Source organism: Gastrolobium bilobum, unplaced genomic scaffold (genome assembly GCF_033153095.1).
Source record: "Gastrolobium bilobum isolate Gb01-03AN ecotype WA unplaced genomic scaffold, APGP_CSIRO_Gbil_v1 utg8229, whole genome shotgun sequence".
Taxonomy (NCBI): Eukaryota; Viridiplantae; Streptophyta; class Magnoliopsida; order Fabales; family Fabaceae; genus Gastrolobium; species Gastrolobium bilobum.
The window spans coordinates 142,454-161,037 of NW_026896985.1; the positions used below are offsets into that span (position 1 = coordinate 142,454).

At 33.4% G+C, this 18,584-nt stretch overlaps 3 protein-coding genes and 1 pseudogene across 4 annotated transcripts; 3 read left to right on the forward strand and 1 right to left on the reverse strand.

Moving 5' to 3' along the window:
* The first annotated feature begins 1,561 nt into the window (after positions 1 to 1,561).
* Positions 1,562 to 2,419, forward strand: LOC133303215 (agamous-like MADS-box protein AGL82). Its single transcript, XM_061503097.1, has one exon. It carries the CDS (start codon positions 1,562 to 1,564, stop codon positions 2,417 to 2,419), a length of 858 nt encoding a protein of 285 aa, XP_061359081.1.
* Positions 2,420 to 2,807: 388 nt separating this feature from the next.
* LOC133303216 (agamous-like MADS-box protein AGL82) lies at positions 2,808 to 3,549 on the forward strand (annotated as a pseudogene).
* Positions 3,550 to 5,646: 2,097 nt separating this feature from the next.
* On the forward strand, positions 5,647 to 6,920 carry LOC133303217 (agamous-like MADS-box protein AGL17). Its single transcript, XM_061503098.1, has 2 exons — positions 5,647 to 6,168; positions 6,252 to 6,920. Exons 1-2 carry the CDS (start codon positions 5,647 to 5,649, stop codon positions 6,918 to 6,920), a joined length of 1,191 nt encoding a protein of 396 aa, XP_061359082.1.
* Positions 6,921 to 10,645: 3,725 nt separating this feature from the next.
* LOC133303225 (uncharacterized) lies at positions 10,646 to 18,297 on the reverse strand. Of its 2 annotated transcripts, XM_061503108.1 has the most exons (8): positions 18,112 to 18,297; positions 16,990 to 17,057; positions 15,224 to 15,327; positions 13,046 to 13,139; positions 12,853 to 12,948; positions 12,519 to 12,622; positions 12,306 to 12,442; positions 10,646 to 10,969 (listed from the first exon to the last, which is right to left on the reverse strand). In XM_061503108.1, the coding sequence occupies exons 4-8, from the start codon at positions 13,103 to 13,105 to the stop codon at positions 10,887 to 10,889; spliced, it is 480 nt and encodes a 159-aa protein (XP_061359092.1). In that variant the 5' UTR covers positions 13,106 to 13,139; positions 15,224 to 15,327; positions 16,990 to 17,057; positions 18,112 to 18,297; the 3' UTR covers positions 10,646 to 10,886. The 2 variants fall into 2 exon arrangements, with proteins under 2 accessions (XP_061359092.1, XP_061359091.1); XM_061503107.1 differs by lacking the exon at positions 16,990 to 17,057.
* Positions 18,298 to 18,584: the final 287 nt, after the last annotated feature.

An 18,584-nucleotide genomic window follows, 5' to 3' on the forward strand; every position in this document is an offset into this window, starting at 1 on the left:
ATTGCATACCATCATTTTTTTCATTCTCAAAATTCGAACTCAAAATCTTTGATAAGGGGAAGAATCTCCTTAACATTTGAATAAATGATTGTTGGTTATGTGCACTTATTAGGTCCAACAATAAGGCAAAAATGCTAGTGATACAGGTTTAAATTTAGTATCTAGCAAAATTGTTTGAAGAGTACAAAGATCGCCTATACAATTTGATATCAAATTATTTCTTGGCACTTAATGGCGGCTTCAAAATGGTAAGAAAATTTTTGTTTGATAATAATGTCATACAGAAGTCTTTGTATTGATGCAGGTGTTCACACAGAACTTGATCATATATGCTAACTGGTCAATGGCTAGTAATATAAATAAATTGGAAAACTCTTATACTATTAATCAAATTTTTGAAATTCTTTAGGGGTTTGAGGAAATTTGCCTTCTCTTTGAAGAAGGATTAGTCTCACACTTTCTTCTTAGAAAATTTTTATTTTTTTAAATTTACTATTGACTTTTTTTTTTTACAAAAATATATTTGACTAAATTTTTTCTTTAAAATAAATAAAATTTAAAACCCCCATCAAAGCCAGTACTTAATTTCCATTCAACTCTAATTAGGAATCTCATTAATATTTTTACATGTAACATGCTACATATAATAATAATAATAATAATAATAATAATAAAAATAATAAGACATTAATATATTTTGTCTTTACTAAATCCTTATTATATAAAAGGCAGTTTAGCAAACGAAATAAACGTCCTCTCAAGACTGACCTAATCAATCTTGAATCTTGAATCTTGAATCCTTGTTTCTCTTTTCTTCTTCTTCGTCTTCTTTTCAATTCTGGCATCTGTAGAATTATCATAAACATAATTTCTATAAATTCACCCCTTGCTAGCTAAACTCTAAAACTACTTTCTCATTGACTCTCACTGCACAGTTTGAGTTCTCTGTTCAGGCGAAGGTACCACTTCTGTATTTTTACATTTACATTTACATGGTCGTTTTTTCTTATTCTTTCTTTTTAATTCTGTTATATTTTATTCTATTTCCATTAGAAAAAAAACACATTCTTTCTTTCTTGGGAACCTGAATTTCATAGTCAAAAGAGTTTGATAGGCTAAAACTTAGATTATATAAAAGTCTTGGTTTCTTGATGATTTGAGATGCTCTGCTCTCTTTGAATAGTTACTTCTCTTAAAAGATCTTGTTTTTCAATTACCCATTAACCATGGCCATGTCTGCTTCTTCGTTCCTTCGCCCTCTCCGTCAAATGCAATTCCAAGGAACTTTTCTTTTTTGAACTGTTGATAATGCAGCGTGACAGTTTAACAGAATCTACCTCTGAGACCTGAAACCCAAGAAAATTAAGGAATTGATAAAGTTTATTTTTTTTATTTTTTTATTTTTTTTTTCCTGCGTATGGAATTGACGACTTCTTGATAATGTTATAATAGCTCAAGAAGTCGTCCATTGATAACTATTATAACATTATTAGAGCCATTGATCTAACATCAAGTACTGTATGATTGATAACTTTTTGTATATATATATATGTTGTAGGACATGGGTCGTTCAAGGACAACCTTCAAACGTATTCCAAATGATGGAGCTCGAAAAGCAACTTCCATCCAGAGAAGGAAGGGACTAATGAAGAAAGTATCCAAATTTTCAACTATGTGTGGAGTTGAAGCTTGCTTAATTGTGTATGATGAGAATGGGGATGCTCAACCTATGACTTGGCCCCGAGACCCTATAAAGGCACACTCCATCATTGACAAGTATGAGCGTCAAAAAAATGAGAAACCCCTCAAGACCTTTGATCTTGAAGACTTTTTCAAGAATAAGAAGAACATGGTTGAAGCTGAGATTTCCAGAGTGAATAAAGATATCTTCAAGACAAAGTATCCAACTTGTCATCCAAGCTTCAACAACTTAGGAGAGGAGCAGCTGGAGGCTTTCATTGCTACGTTGGATGATAAGATTGGAGCTTGTGATCAGAGAATTAACATGCTAAAAAATGAGCATAAAAGTGAAGCCAACATCTGTTTCATTCAAAACATGGCTCAGAAGACTGGTGCTTCGTATCCTAGCCAACTCAATTACATGGAGATTATATCTGAAAGCCAACATATCCCTATCCCTGCTTCTCATATGAAGCAACTCAATAATGGGAACATCATTAATGCTATGTTTGGTTCTAATAATGGAGTTTGTAATCAGAGAATTGACATGCAAAATGAGCTTCATAGTGAAGCCAACGTCTGTTTCATTCAAAACATGGCTCAGAAGACTGGTGCTTCGTATCCTAGCCAACTCAATTACATGGAGATTATATCTGAAAGCCAACATATCCCTATCCCTGCTTCTCCTATGAAGCAACTCAATAATGGGAACATCATTAATCCCTATCCCTATCCCTAAACTCAATTGTTGGAGGTACGACTTCTGTATTTTTACACTTACAACATTTACAGGGTCATTTTTTCTTATTCTAATAATATTTTCAAATTCTTTCTTTTTAATTCTGTTCTATTTTATTCTATTTCCATTAGAAAAAAAACACAAATTCTTTCTTTCTTGGGAACCTGAATTTCATAGTCAAAAGAGTTTGATAGGCTAAAACTTAGATTATATAAAAGTCTTGGTTTCTTGATGATTTGAGACGCTCTTCTCCCTTTGAATAGTTACTTCTCTTAAAAGATCTTGTTTTTCACTTACCCATTAACCATGGCCATGTCTGCTTCTTTGTTCCTTCGCCCTCTCCGTCAAATGCAATTCCAAAGAACCTTTCTTTTTTGAACTGTTGATAATGCAGTGTGTGACAGTTTAACAGAATCTACCTCTGAGACCTGAAACCCAAGAAAATTAAGGAATATATAAATTTTTTTTTCTGCGCATGGAATGGACGACTTCTTGATAATGTTATAATAGCTCAAGAAGTCGTCCATTGATAACTATTATAAGATTATCAGAGCCATTGATCTAAAAATTATCGAGCTCTAACATCAAGTACTGTATGATTGATAACTTTTTGTATATATATATATGTGTGTGCTGTAGGACATCGGTCGTTCAAGGACAACCTTCAAACGTATTCCAAATGATAAAGCTCGAAAAGCAACTTACATGCAGAGAAGGAAGGGACTAATGAAGAAAGTATCCGAATTTTCAACTATGTGTGGAGTTGAAGCTTGCTTAATTGTGTGTGATGAGAATGGGGATGCTCAACCTATGACTTGGCCCCGAGACCCTATAAAGGCACACTCCATCATTGACATATATGAGCGTCAAAAAAATGAGAAACCCCTCAAGGCCTTTGATCTTGAAGACTTTTTCAAGAATAAGAAGAACATGGTTGAAGCTGAGATTTCCAGAGTGAATAAAGATATCTTGAAGACAAAGTATCCAACTTGTCATCCAAGCTTCAACAACTTAGGAGAGGAGCAGCTGGAGGCTTTCATTGCTATGTTGGATGATAAGATTGGAGCTTGTGATCAGATAATTACATGCTAAAGAATGAGCATAAAAGTGAAGCCAACTGTTTCATTTAAAACACGGCTCGGAAGACTGGTGCTTCGTATCCTAGCCAACTCAATTACATGTAGATTATATCTAAAAGCCGACATATCCCTATCCCTGCTTCTCCTATGAAGCAACTCAATAATGGGAACATCATTAATGCTATGTTGGTTCTAATAATGGAGTTTGTAATCAGAGAATTGACATGCAAAATGAGCTTCATAGTGAAGCCAACGTCTTTTTCATTCAAAACATGGATCAGAAGACTGGTGCTTCCTATCTTAGCCAACTCAATTACATGGAGATTATATCTGAAAGCCAACATATCCCTATCCTTGCTTCTCCTATGAAGCAACTCAATAATGGGAACATCATTAATGCTATGTTTGGTTCTAATAATGGAGTTTGTAATCAGAGAATTGACATGCAAAATGAGCTTCATAGTGAAGCCAACGTCTGTTTCATTCAAAACATGGCTCAGAAGACTGGTGCTTCGTATCCTAGCCAACTCAATTACATGGAGATTATATCTGAAAGCCAACATATCTCTATCCCTGCTTGTCCTATGAAGCAACTCAATAATGGGAACATCATTAATGCTATGTTTGGTTCTAATAATGGAGTTTTTAATCAGAGAATTGACATGCAAAATGAGCTATATAGTGAAGCCAACGTCTGTTTCATTCAAAACATGGCTCAGAAGACTGGTGCTTCGTATCCTAGCCAACTTAATTACATGGAGATTATATCTGAAAGCCAACATATCCATATCCCTGCTTCTCCTATGAAGCAACTCAATAATGGGAACATCATTAATCCTTATCCTTATCCCTATCCCTAGCCCTAGCCCTAAACTCAATTGTTGGAGGTACGACTTCTGTATTTTTACACTTACAACATTTACAGGGTCATTTTTTCTTATTCTAATAATATTTTCAAATTCTTTCTTTTTAATTCTATTCTATTTTATTCTATTTCCATTAGAAAAAACACAAATTCTTTCTTTCTTTCTTGGGAACCTGAATTTCATAGTCAAAAGAGTTTGATAGGCTAAAACTTAGATTATATAAAAGTCTTGGTTTCTTGATGATTTGAGACGCTCTTCTCCCTTTGAATAGTTACTTCTCTTAAAAGATCTTGTTTTTCACTTACCCATTAACCATGGCCATGTCTGCTTCTTTGTTCCTTCGCCCTCTCCGTCAAATGCAATTCCAAAGAACCTTTCTTTTTTGAACTGTTGATAATGCAGTGTGTGACAGTTTAACAGAATCTACCTCTGAGACCTGAAACCCAAGAAAATTAAGGAATATATAAATTTTTTTTTCTGCGCATGGAATGGACGACTTCTTGATAATGTTATAATAGCTCAAGAAGTCGTCCATTGATAACTATTATAAGATTATCAGAGCCATTGATCTAAAAATTATCGAGCTCTAACATCAAGTATTGTATGATTGATAACTTTTTGTATATATATATATATGTGTGTGTGTGCTGTAGGACATGGGTCGTTCAAGGACAACCTTCAAACGTATTCCAAATGATAAAGTTCAAAAAGCAACTTTCATGCAGAGAAGGAAGGGACTAATGAAGAAAGTATCCGAATTTTCAATTTTAATTCTGTTATATTTTATTCTATTTCCATTAGAAAAAAAAACACAAATTCATAGTCAAAAGAGTTTGATAGGCTAAAACTTAGATTATATAAAAGTCTTGGTTTCTTGATGATTTGAGATGCTCTGCTCTCTTTGAATAGTTACTTCTCTTAAAAGATCTTGTTTTTCAATTACCCATTAACCATGGCCATGTCTGCTTCTTCGTTCCTTCGCCCTCTCTGTCAAATGCAATTCCAAAGAACCTTTCTTTTTTGAACTGTTGACAATGCAGCGTGTGACAGTTTAACAGAATCTACCTCTGAGACTTGAAACCCAAGAGAATTAAGGAATTGATAAAGTTTATTTTTTTTATTTTTTTTTCCTGCGTATGGAATGGACGACTTCTTGATAATGTTATAATAGCTCAAGAAGTCGTCCATTGATAACTATTATAACATTATTAGAGCCATTGATCTAACATCAAGTACTGTATGATTGATAACTTTTTGTATATATATATATATGTTGTAGGACATGGGTCGTTCAAGGACAACCTTCAAACGTATTCCAAATGATGGAGCTCGAAAAGCAACTTCCATCCAGAGAAGGAAGGGACTAATGAAGAAAGTATCCAAATTTTCAACTATGTGTGGAGTTGAAGCTTGCTTAATTGTGTATGATGAGAATGGGGATGCTCAACCTATGACTTGGCCCCGAGACCCTATAAAGGCACACTCCATCATTGACAAGTATGAGCGTCAAAAAAATGAGAAACCCCTCAAGACCTTTGATCTTGAAGACTTTTTCAAGAATAAGAAGAACATGGTTGAGGCTGAGATTTCCAGAGTGAATAAAGATATCTTCAAGACAAAGTATCCAACTTGTCATCCAAGCTTCAACAACTTAGGAGAGGAGCAGCTGGAGGCTTTCATTGCTACGTTGGATGATAAGATTGGAGCTTGTGATCAGAGAATTAACATGCTAAAAAATGAGCATAAAAGTGAAGCCAACATTCATTCAACATCTGTTTCATTCAAAACATGGCTCAGAAGACTGGTGCTTCGTATCCTAGCCAACTCAATTACATGGAGATTATATCTGAAAGCCAACATATCCCTATCCCTGCTTCTCATATGAAGCAACTCAATAATGGGAACATCATTAATGCTATGTTTGGTTCTAATAATGGAGTTTGTAATCAGAGAATTGACATGCAAAATGAGCTTCATAGTGAAGCCAACTTCAGTTTCATTCAAAACATGGCTCAGAAGACTGGTGCTTCGTATCCTAGCCAACTCAATTACATGGAGATTATATCTGAAAGCCAACATATCCCTGTCCCTGCTTCTCCTATGAAGCAACTCAATAATGGGAACATCATTAATGCTATGTTTGGTTCTAGTAATGGAGTTTGTAATCAGAGAATTGACATGCAAAATGAGCTTCAAAGTGAAGCCAACTTCAGTATTATAAAAAATATGGTTCATGAGAGTGCTGCCTCTTGTCTAGCCAGTTTTATACAAGATATGGCTCAAGAGTGTGCTACCTCTGATCCAGGCCAATTCAATTTCATGCAGAACATATCTCAAAGACAACTTATCCCTGCTCTCACGAAGTCACTCGATTATAATACTAATAGGATGATGGATTCTAAAAGTGTGCTTGTAGGTTCTATAGATCAATTTGATGGGCTTATGGACTGTGCTTCTCAGCATGGTGAGCTTGATGAATTAAATAGTCTACTTTTTGAGCATCAAGATTGGGCTACTCAACTAGGTGATCTTTTTGGGTTGGACCAGTCAACCTGACGAGTCTGTTTTGCAGAATATTAATGGATGGGTTTCAAAGACTGGTTGGTTATCCAGCCGTATAAATCAGTAGCAGTATGAGAGCTGGGAAGCATTCTTCCAAAATCTATGCCTCTAGAATTTTTATTTTTGATTTTTGGTTCTTTTACCTGAGGAGATGGAGTGTACTTGGATGCCATTATATTGTTTAGTATATGGATTTTCCTTAACACTGATCCTAACTATGTTTTAGGCAATACTTACTTCAACGTGCTTTTGGCATATGTTTTATGGTTTGATTTGGGTCTCTTTTTCTGTTGATTCTCTGAAATTGGTTGTCATGGTTACATTTGTTAAAACAGGATATTAGGAAAAAAAATTAAAATAATATTTTTTAATTAAATAATTACGCATTTATTGCAGTTTTGAGAAAAATTACGGATCTATTGCATACTGTGACGCCCCATTGAGGCGTCTCACCCTAAGTGTCATGGGGTGTTGACACGTGTCACTTTTTTTTTCAAAAAAATAAATAATTTAATCATAAAACTTCTAAAGGCCATAACTTTTGACTCGAGTATCCAAATCAGGTAATTCTTTTTTTGATTCCACATAACTTTTCGAGATCTACGCAATGACATCTCATTTGACATATTTTATTTCTCACAAACACAATTTTAATTTGCAAGAAGGGTATTATAAGAGCGGTTAAACCCAGAAACCTCTTAGCTCCGGATTTGTGATTTAATATAAAATAAATAAATAAAATTTTGATTTTTGATTTATATTTTTTTTATAATAATTTTTTTTATTATAACAAAAATTTGGTTTGTGATTTAAATTCAAAATAAAAATAAAAATTATTAATAAGGAAAACAAAATAAAGATTTGATTTGTGATTTAAACTAAAAAATCAATTTGAAAAATATGTAGAAATAAAGGAAATAATTAAATAAATATTCTAAATTTCTAAGGAAGAAGGATATTATTTTTAAAACTAATGATTAATTCTATAAGCTTCTGGGTTATTATTCGTGGTCTGAAATTAATAATGGCTTATGAATATTTTTCAAAAATAAAATTACCTTAATTAGACGTGATTGCCTCTTGATTGAAACCCAATTTAGACGTGATTGGTGAAGTGTTAGGTTTTGACACGTGTTGACACGCATCACATTTTTAAACTTAGAAGCCTCTGAGTTCTGCGTTTGTGATTTAATACAAAAAATAAATCAAGATTTGATGTGTGATTTAAATTAAAAAAATAAATTTGTTTATTTTTATTATAACAAAAATTTGGTTTGTGATTTAAATTAAAAGTAACAATTATTATTAATAAGGAAAACAAAATAAAGATTTGATTTGTGATTTAAACTCAAAAATCAATTTGAAAAATCTGTATTAATAAAGAAAATAATTAAATAAATATTTTAAATATCTAAGGAAGAAGGATTACTTGATTTAAATTTAAATTATGTTTGTGAGAAATAAAATATATCAAATGAGATGTCATTGCGTAGATCTCGAAAAGTTATGTGGAATCAAAAAAAGAATTACCTGATTTGGATACTCGAGTCAAAAGCTATGGCCTTTAGAAGTTTTATGATTAAATTAATTATTTTTTTGGGAAAAAAAGTGACACATGTCAACATCTCATGAGAGACATCCCATTTGGGCGTCTTCCCCTTAGGATGAGATGCCTCAATTGGGCGTAACATGTGACGCCCAAAAGAGGCATCACAGTGTGCAATAGATCCGTAATTTTTTTCAAAACTGCAATAAATACATAATTATTTAATTAAAAAATATTATTTTAATTTTTTTTTGCCAGAAATAGACATATCCGAGGGTTGAATACTTGTGTTGTTGATGATAACAAGTTGCTGTCAGAAATAAAGAAACGTCAACAGGATTTGCGTGAGATTTGGTTGTGGAAAAGAAGATGGGTGTGTTGTGTTATTGTATTTTCAGAAATAAAGAAATGAAAGAGAAGAAGACAGCCTCTTAAGGTACGAAATCGTTTTATATCTTATGTGGAATCTGACTCAGCGATTTAACTGTCCACTTGAGAAGCGTCATTAACGACGTTGGAGCCCCACTAACGGAAGAATTAACGTGGGCTTAATTTGAAAAAATCAAAAACCACACATGACTTTTTCTATTGCTAGGAACTAAAAAAAGGTATTATGAAATTTGTTGAACACCATTTTACTCTAATAAAAATTGAAAATAAACGCTAATCACATCGTTGATGCGCTAGTTCGCATAGCGACAAGTTATATTGATAAAAGATCTTATATTAAAATGTAGGGGAAAAGAATTATGAGAATTCTTTCTCGAGTTAGTATGACCTTAAATTGAGTGTGCAATAGTTTATTTTTTATTTTTTAATAAGCAGTGGGGCAACATTTCTTGAATCATTCTGAACATTTTTCACAACTCGCTCAATCTATTATTTTATCAAGATTGAAAACTATTAAATTATGGATTTAATCTCTCTCATAAGAAATTATTTTCTGCATACACATAAAAGTTACGTGTATGAGAATCATTTTTTTCTCTCTCTTTTTTCTTCACATAGCCACATACTTTTATGTGTGTATAGGAGATAATTTTTTCTCTTACAATATAAGAAACATCAAACCCTTAAATTATTTGTTAATAATGAGTTTTATAGTGTGCCAGTTTCAAAAGATAAAATTATTTCTAATGAATCCAAAAGGACATCGTTTTAAAGTTAGAAGATTAAAAAATTATAATAATAAAAATTAATATAATCCTAGAATAAATTAGAATTATAAAAATACATTTTATTCAACCTCAAAACGATGTTATTTTGAACTCACGGAAGATAAGCTATTTTCATTGTAGATGAATTAAACCCTTAAAAAAAATTAACAAACTACTAAAACCCACTTTGTAAACGAATTTCACTTATTGCTAACGTCAAAATATCATGTTTCGTGGCCATTATTTTCCATCTCCAAATGTCACTCCATTATCAGCCTTTAAGGGGGTCACTCGCTGTTTTATGATGTTCCTAAATTTTATGACGTCATTTTTATATTTGCTACTCATGAAATTCCTTTATCTTGCTAAAAAGTAAAAAGAAAAAAAAAATCACTACACAAGGAAAAATGTTCCCCCCGTTACATTTGATAGAATAGGGTTATCCAAATTTGAGGCATGATTAGTAGAAAAAATTTTAAATAATACTTCGTCTGTAAGTTCTAAACACTGTCAATGCTTACTTAATTACGTGTATATACATACATAACAACTAGAAAAATGGCTCGAATCTCAGGGCATTACAACTGCATAAATACGAAATCCAGTGAGAATGCGGGTGGCAAAAGATAGGAAAATTAAGAGCCGAGGCATTCAAAGGCATCGAACACCGAGCATGACTTCAATAAGCTAGTCATTCGAGTTTGCTCTCGTCATAAGCTTGAGCCATAACATTCAGCTAAAGTTTTTTTTGACAACTTTCATGCAACCTGACTTCGCACAGTAAGGTTTGATGAAACTGGTTGAAAAAAATTCCAACGGATAAATTGTGAGATACGACATATTGGTCTTTGAAAAACCTTGCTGGAATCAAGAAGAATTCAATTAATTAAATCACCAGAGCTATATTAAGTTGTTAAAAAGTATAAGCACAATCAAAAGAGTTCCTTTTTTTTTTTTTTTTTCTTCACTCATTTTAACAATTTATAAGTTTTGGAGTGAAACAACCATCACTAACAGGAAGCTTATAACATCCACTGAATAGAAAAAATAATTTTTTTTTGCTAGCTACTAGTAATGTCTAAAATAGGTAAAAGAAAGCTACAAGTAATTTGTAACTCCCAGATACAATCATATTATGCTAGAAAATCTGAAAGCAATTTAACCAAATCACGATAACCGGAAACATGTGACAAACTCATGCCATATCCTGTTCAGGTGATGGCAGCTACCTAATTGGAATAAGGGCACCTAATCTCCCTAAAGTTCAGGCATGCCCCTTCCTGTTTTAGCATCGTAAGTCTTCTCTAACACAAGATCCAACGGAGTATCTTTGGGACCAACTGCCAACAATGAATAACAAACAGGGTCAGATACTCAGTACGTTTATGAAATATGTTTGGCGTTTGGTTCGGGATATTTGAAAATTTCCCCAATTGACTGAATGTAGCATTTTCGGTTGTCCCCATTTGGTAGAAGAGATTAAGAAATTTACCTATCAAATGCTTTTCCCCAGGCATTATCAATTGTATGTAAAAAAGCAACATATTCACTATATAAGAATGCAACTTTCAACATGGTATTTGGGAGAAAACTGGGTAAATGGCAAAAAAACAACATATATCCCGTACAACTTACAACTTTCAATGTGCTTTTTTCCAGTAATATTTTACTCAACCAAACAACTTTTCTAAAATTTTCCTACTAAACTTACTTTCCTACTTTTTTGCTAGTAATTACATTTCCCTGATAAAAAAAAATTTCTCCTCTACCAAACACCTCCAAATGAATCTTTGAGAATTAACAAATCATCGGTTTGCCACTGAATTCCATATATCCATTTAAGTTTTGCACATTCACTCCAACTGAAGTAGCTTCTTAAACACTAGGTTGAAAAAACAGCTGTCGTGATTGACGTTGGAACAAGAGAATTAGTTCACGTCAATTACCTCTGCCTTGAACCTAGCTTCTGACTCAAAATTGAATATTACAGAAGACTAAAATCCATCAATCCAAATTCCTCCGACCAACAAATTACAGTGTTACACTATACAAAATGTAGCTTTCTACTTGTGTTTCTGCATATGGGCATATGGAGTGCATGTCTATCATGCTTTCTAACCAATATACATTCTAGAAGCAAATTTTTTTAAGACAATGGAATGCATTTCACAAATCTAACACTTTTGATCTTCCTCAACATTTAATCAACTCCCCCCTCCCCCCCCTCCTTCCCCACCCCAACCCCTCTTTTTTTTTTCCTTTTCCAAAAGCTTTCTTTTATGTTGGGCTAACTATTATGTATTTCAACAAAAGGAGGAGTCAGTTTCAGTGCAAGGCCGCTCTCCTTCAATGTCAATTATGATAACAAGCTTATGGTTAACCACATATGTTAATGGACATGTACCGAAGAAGAGCAGAGGTACATCATTAGAATTAAATGAGAAAAATCAACAATCACCATCATTTGGTTAGTTTGATGAGACATGTAGTTAGTTAGTGATTAGTTGTTCTCTCTAGTCTATATAAGCCACAATATTCGCCTGTTGAACACACCTTTCTCATTTCAATCCAAGTTCTTTTTCAGTTTCTCACTTTCTTTCAATTCTCTCTTGACTCTTGCCATGTTTCTCAACAAAAAAATAAACACGAAAAAAGGAAAGATTTTTAGATACTTACGGATTGAAGGCCTTGGGGTAGTTCTTATCTTTAAGATCTCAGGACGAGGGATTATGGACTCAGATGCTCCTATTCCTCTGGATACTCTGACTTTAGTACCATCTTCAAGATATTTAACTCCAACCTTGCAAGGCTTCCTGCATAAGTAAAATATGTTATCCCCAACCTCCAGTGATGCAATCATCAGTGCAATTTCTGAACACTTGTGCATACCCTGTCACTGGGTCAATAACTTGCACATTAGAGGCATGAAGTGGGGCTTCAACTGTAAAGATGCCCCCTTCATGACCTTGCCCTTGCTTGATATGCTTCTTTACCTGTAAAGAGGAAGTCCAAAGGATTTGGTGTGAAGATAAATCTATCAGGAAAATTTACATAATCACATGCTCAATGAGACATTTGATTAAGATTCTGACGCAAGACACATTGATAATGGAATTGAAAAAACAGGCACTTGTCAAAACCTAGAAATAAGAAGTTATATGCGACGGAAGATAGAAAACTAGACTGCCCAAATGTGATGATAAGTGCTGTGTCTATCTCTCACCAGATTTTTACCCTCAACAATGACACGATTCTGAGAGCGAATAACACGCTTTATAATCCCAGTCTCTCCCTTATCTTTGCCCCTTATTATCATAACCTGTCAAATGAAAACATGCATGTGACTATAACTATAAAATAAAAGTGAAAGTAGGAAAGAGCATTGAAAAATATATTTTGGGTATGGCTTGGCTTACATTGTCCCCTCTGAGAACTTTCCAGTGCCTAATGAGTTTCTCAGCTGCTTTCCAACCCATTTCAGCTTAGCCCTGCCCTCTAAAATCACAAAAACTACAAGAGAAAGAAAAAACGGCAAGAAAGCGAATGATCAGTTTAAAAACAACTTCTTAAAAATTATATCTTTGAATGGTCCAACTTTGAAGGTTTGTTTTTTTGTTAATCTCTGTTCTATTCTATGCAGCAAACAGATGAATTTGACAACTAATCCCATAACATAAGCTTCTACACACAGGAAATGGAAATTGCAAATCCAACCCCAAAAGGGAATCCATCTTTCCTTTGGACATAATAAAACCCATCACTTAATTAAATGAAAAGAATGAGAAAGCACAAACCTCCTCGCCGTGAAAACAAAGGTAAGCTTGAATTGAAGAGATAGAGGAGGAGGAGAGGGGGTAATGGATGAAATTGTTGGTGCAAGAGAACAGAGTTAGGGCAACGTTGAAACTGTGAACTCGAAACTTAAGTTGAGGTACTCAACTGAATAATATTGCTCAAGCCTGGACTGGATCTCACACTATATGGGCCTCGTCTCATATTTTTGTCTTTCATAACAAATATCTTCACTTCTATCAATTCATTACTACATATATTCTTTTTATCTATTTTATTTTATTTTTCATCAATTATAGTTTTGTTAATCTTACATATTACTTAATAAAAATATTTTTTAAAGATATATCATTTATTGCTAATATTTGAGTTATATCAGTGTATGATTTATTCAAATTAAAGTATCATTTTCTTTATACAATATTTAAATGTTAGATGATGAAATAAATAAATTTTATAAAAGAACTCTAGCACCGGAGGTCGCAGAGAGGGTTGACCCACCCCTCCCTGCCTCTAACCTGAAAAAATGGGATGGGACGGTATGCGTTGATTCACTCTTCGTAAACACCAATCCTCCCTTCTAAATAATAAGCAATGAAACACAAGGAAACAAACAATGCTTTTCTCCACGAGCATAGGATCTTTAGCTACTTGTATGAACACAAGGAATTACAATTGGCAACATCTAATTACAATTTAAGGTACTACATCATCACTTACAATTGGTGTATATGAAGAGTCTTGATCTTATATAGTGCAAAACAATGTATCTCTTTGCCTTTAATTATATTAAAGATTCTTTTTTTCAGATATAAAAAGAAGCCTTCTAATGTTCCAAGTTGTACTTCAGCAATGGAAAATCTAAAAGTGAGCGTTTCACTAGCATATTTGTTTTGAGAAAGATAGGAAAAATATAAGCTTGTACTGTATTTAAATGTTTGTTAAATGTTAACTATGTCAAATAGAAGTTTAGAATTATAAATGTGGTAAAATAAGTCAGAGTCATTAGATCTGAACTTGATGATTGGAATTGAGAACATTTTAATCAGGACAAGAATCAGGTAGAGGAATTGGAAAGAGAGCCAGTCAATGAAATAATGGAAGTAAGGAAGAAATTTTCTAAACCAAAAATCCAAAATTCTCAAGTTGAATAAAGGGAACACATAACCCTTTTTCACTCACAACTTGTTCAAAAAAGCAGAAGGATCACAGGGGAGAGAGGAAACAAAGAAAGGAAGCGGTAACACAAATTGCCATTTCATAATTGAAGAACTTCTCCAGTCTTCCTCTCCAACTAAAATTGATCAAGATTTAACAGAGGATAAAGAGGGATAGTTTTCTAGGTTGTTCCCTATCCAAATTCCAACTAAAATTCTAGCAAATTTGCTATTTTACTTTGAAGTTCACACCTGGCTCTAACCCTTCCAAACGCCAAGGAGTGATTGCGTAATCATAAATCCAGAAAGTAAGATATCTCCATACCTTTGCAGATATTTCTACCACAGCATTAATTATTGTTCTTTCTCTACTACTTCATCCGAAACTTTCATATTTGAATGAGTATATATATAATAGCATAACAGGCTAAGAAACAAATAAAAAAAGAGAGCTAAATCTAAAATGTACAACAGTAGGAAAAAAAATTAAGCATGCAAAAATGAAAATAATTAAAACCTTTCACAGAATAAACATATTACGCAGTACGCAATATCGACAGCAGATTTAGCATTCAGCAGTAATTAAGAAGAGAAAACTGAAAACCAAACATAATGAAAACTCAGAATGAAACGAATTAATGGTACCTGGTACTCTGGTAGCGGTAGAGTGCGGTGCGGAGAGGAAGAGAAGGGGTGTCTGTCACTCTGTCTTATGCTGCTGTAGTCGTGTGGTGTGGTGTGCTACGCACCTGGGAAGGGGGAAAAAATGAAGGCATAAGCTGAAAAAGCCCTAAAAGAAAATTTAAAAATACAAATAAAAAAATTAAACCAATTAATTTATTTGTTTAAGCGAATTTAATTATATAACTCAATTAATTAAAAGTTTGAAATTAAATGCATTGACAAATCAATTTTATCAACCTTATATAGAAAACAATTTTACTCTTTTACGTTGAGAATCATTTTTATTTCAAAAAATTTGAATGTAATAAACTAACAATAGTCTCTAATTTTTTTTTAACACAATCTTGTTCGTTTGTTTGTTTTTTTTATCCAATCCATTTTTAATTTGAAATCTTTAGTTGAGGAAATCAAATTCTTTATTACTTGAAGCAATAGTTATTAATGTTGGCTTGTTTTTTCACTAAATGAATTTTTTATTCCAATAATAAGAATATGAAAATTTCTCATTTGGTTCTTCATTTTTGGCAGCTGAATACATGGAGCAGGATTAGCCATTCATCATATGTAGAGCTGTCAAAATGGGCTAGCCCGGCCCATTTAACCCTAGCCCATGTGGATTAGGGCCAAAAAGCCCACAATGATATTGGGCCACATGGGCCAAAAGCCCTATGGGTTAGGCCCAGCCCGTGGGCCTTCCAAAAATTTAATGTGTCTTTTTTTTGTTAAAAAAAAAAGCCCATATAGATAACATTGTAGATAAGCCAAGCCTGAACATATGATATACTAGATTCGACATATTGTTTACCATACAATACCACAAGCGATAGATGAATTCAAGGCTGTACTGAAGCGGACAAAAAGGAAGGAGATATTACAATCCAAGATTAAAGCTTCTCACATAGTTTCCAGAATCAAAACTTTATTTCTCATTGCCTTTGAAATACCACTTTGTTACCACCAGTCCATCACCACTTAGACTCAAGACACGAGGGATAGAAAAAGATAAGGGATATAGAACAGACAACTTTTAGTTTGAGTAATCCAAGTGTTTCCTTTCCATTGTCTCTGAGGACAAACCAACTATATTGCAATACAACTGATGCATCTATAATTAGTATAACTAAAAGCTAATGCTTGCTGAATTCCAGAAATTGCATCTAGAACCAATAGAATCGTCAATGATCTAAACTACATTCCATTTGAGTAACCATTAAAGGATGAAAATATGTTATACCGTATATCAATAAATTGAATCATGCACACATGCGATTATAATATTCCCATGTTGTAACTAGGTGGAAAATATGCTGAGTTATATGGAAAGATATAACTCAGCATATCTACTCAGTGTCATTACTTTAGAATTTAACAAGTCAAGAATGCATCTATGTATTAGACGTAAGTAAATAGATCCACTAACATAATATTTCCATGCAGTTGGTAGTAGTTGGATAGCAGTTCCACCTCCACCCTCTAAAGAGAAATAATCTAACATAGCTAGATGTCAATGCCACTACTTAAAAAGTATACCAGACCCACCTAAACAGATCCACCCAATTCCCCTATTTCCCCTTAAAACAATTATTCAGCATCCACAAACATGAAAAGCAGAAACATAATCTTGAAGAGAACTCACATGAATTCAGTCTTCCAATTAACTAGGTCAAAATCTAAGTTAGAAACAATCAGATTTATTATTCACAAAAAAAAAAAAAGATGTGACTTACAAAACCAGATAATTGGAAAACCACAGTTCCAACAGCACAACACAGAATTCGGATAGCTCTACACAATTCTACAAGAAAGATGTGGTTTTGTTACATATTTATGCAACAACCAAAGCAAGAAAGACAACAACAACTTTGTGTCACTAGATATGGCCCTGAATCGACCCCGAAAGGACTGTGCAATATTAAATAGATTTTTTTTGTGTGTGTGGACATATTAAACAGATTTATCTTCTTTAATTATTGATTAAACACAACCAAAAAGAAAAGGGGTAACTTTGATCATTGCATGTTTGATTAAACACTAGACATTTTAAAATTAAATCTCCATATAATCAAATAACAATAAGAAAAAAGTAACCTGCTAATAATTGAAATGAAGCACAGTAGAAATAGGTAAAATTAAAGCTGTCAAAATTTATATAGGCGTTGCTCTATATAAATTTATCCGATATAAAATTATTAAAAGACCTAAATATTGCTGGAATAACTTTATCCCTTGATTGATTGTTTCCAAACTCAAGATTCGTGACCATTTTTCACGTTCTTTTACTTTGGAAGATCTAAACTATAGCCTAAGCCAAGTCCAGTGGGGTAATCATAGACACAACAAGTGTTGATTGGTGCATTCTGTGCCAACCCAATTCCTGTCACCCCTTTGCAAGAATACATTCCTCTACAAACACGAGAACCAGAACCTGTATCACAGAAATCTTCTGTTGAATCAAACACTGGAGATGTTGTGGAACAACCAAACAGAACAAAGACGTTTTCCTTTGCTAGCATGAATGGACTTGCCTTATCCAAACTAAAGCTCCCAGAATTTTGCATTTCAGAACAGTTTGACATGAATGGACTTGCCTTATCAATATTAAAAAAATAAAAATCCCAAAACAGCTCCAACGTGAGTATTTTAGTCTTGATTTTCGAATGAAAAAGTTTCCCAACATTTTTTTTTTCTTTCAGTCACTACCCAAGCAACAATAACAGAAAACAAATATAAAATCGAAACAGATTTCTCAGTATTATGAGGATAAAGAACAAGTAAATTAGGGAATGACCGTCACCATGATTTCAAAGCAAAAGGTGATTGCAGAAAATCAGGGTATTAGAGAAATATACCTTGAATGGTTTGGAGAAGAAAATAGAATGCAATGTGTGATGCTTATCTACGTGCAATTGATTCTAACAAACCCAAAAGATACTGGGGTTTTGAGAAGGGGATGAAGAATTTTGTATTTTCCAGAGAAAACTATGGCTATAGTGGAAAACGCCCAAAGGGCATGGGAGATTGGGAGAGAAAGTGTAAACTGATGGTAATAATTTTGGCCCTCGGGGCAGCCCCACCTGGCTCTGTAAATGAAAGGGCTTTATGGGCTCAAGGTTATATTGGCCCTATTAAATAAAGGGCTAAAATTGAATGGACTTTGCATGGGGCCATATGGGTTGGCCCAGGGCTTTAGCCCTTTTTGAGGTCTAATATGAATATTAATATAACGCATAGTTGGTAATTAGGATAGTAAATAATCAATTCAAATTAAAAAGTTTAAAACATTAAATTTATGGCGCTTTCACTTATATGTATCGTGCTTAAC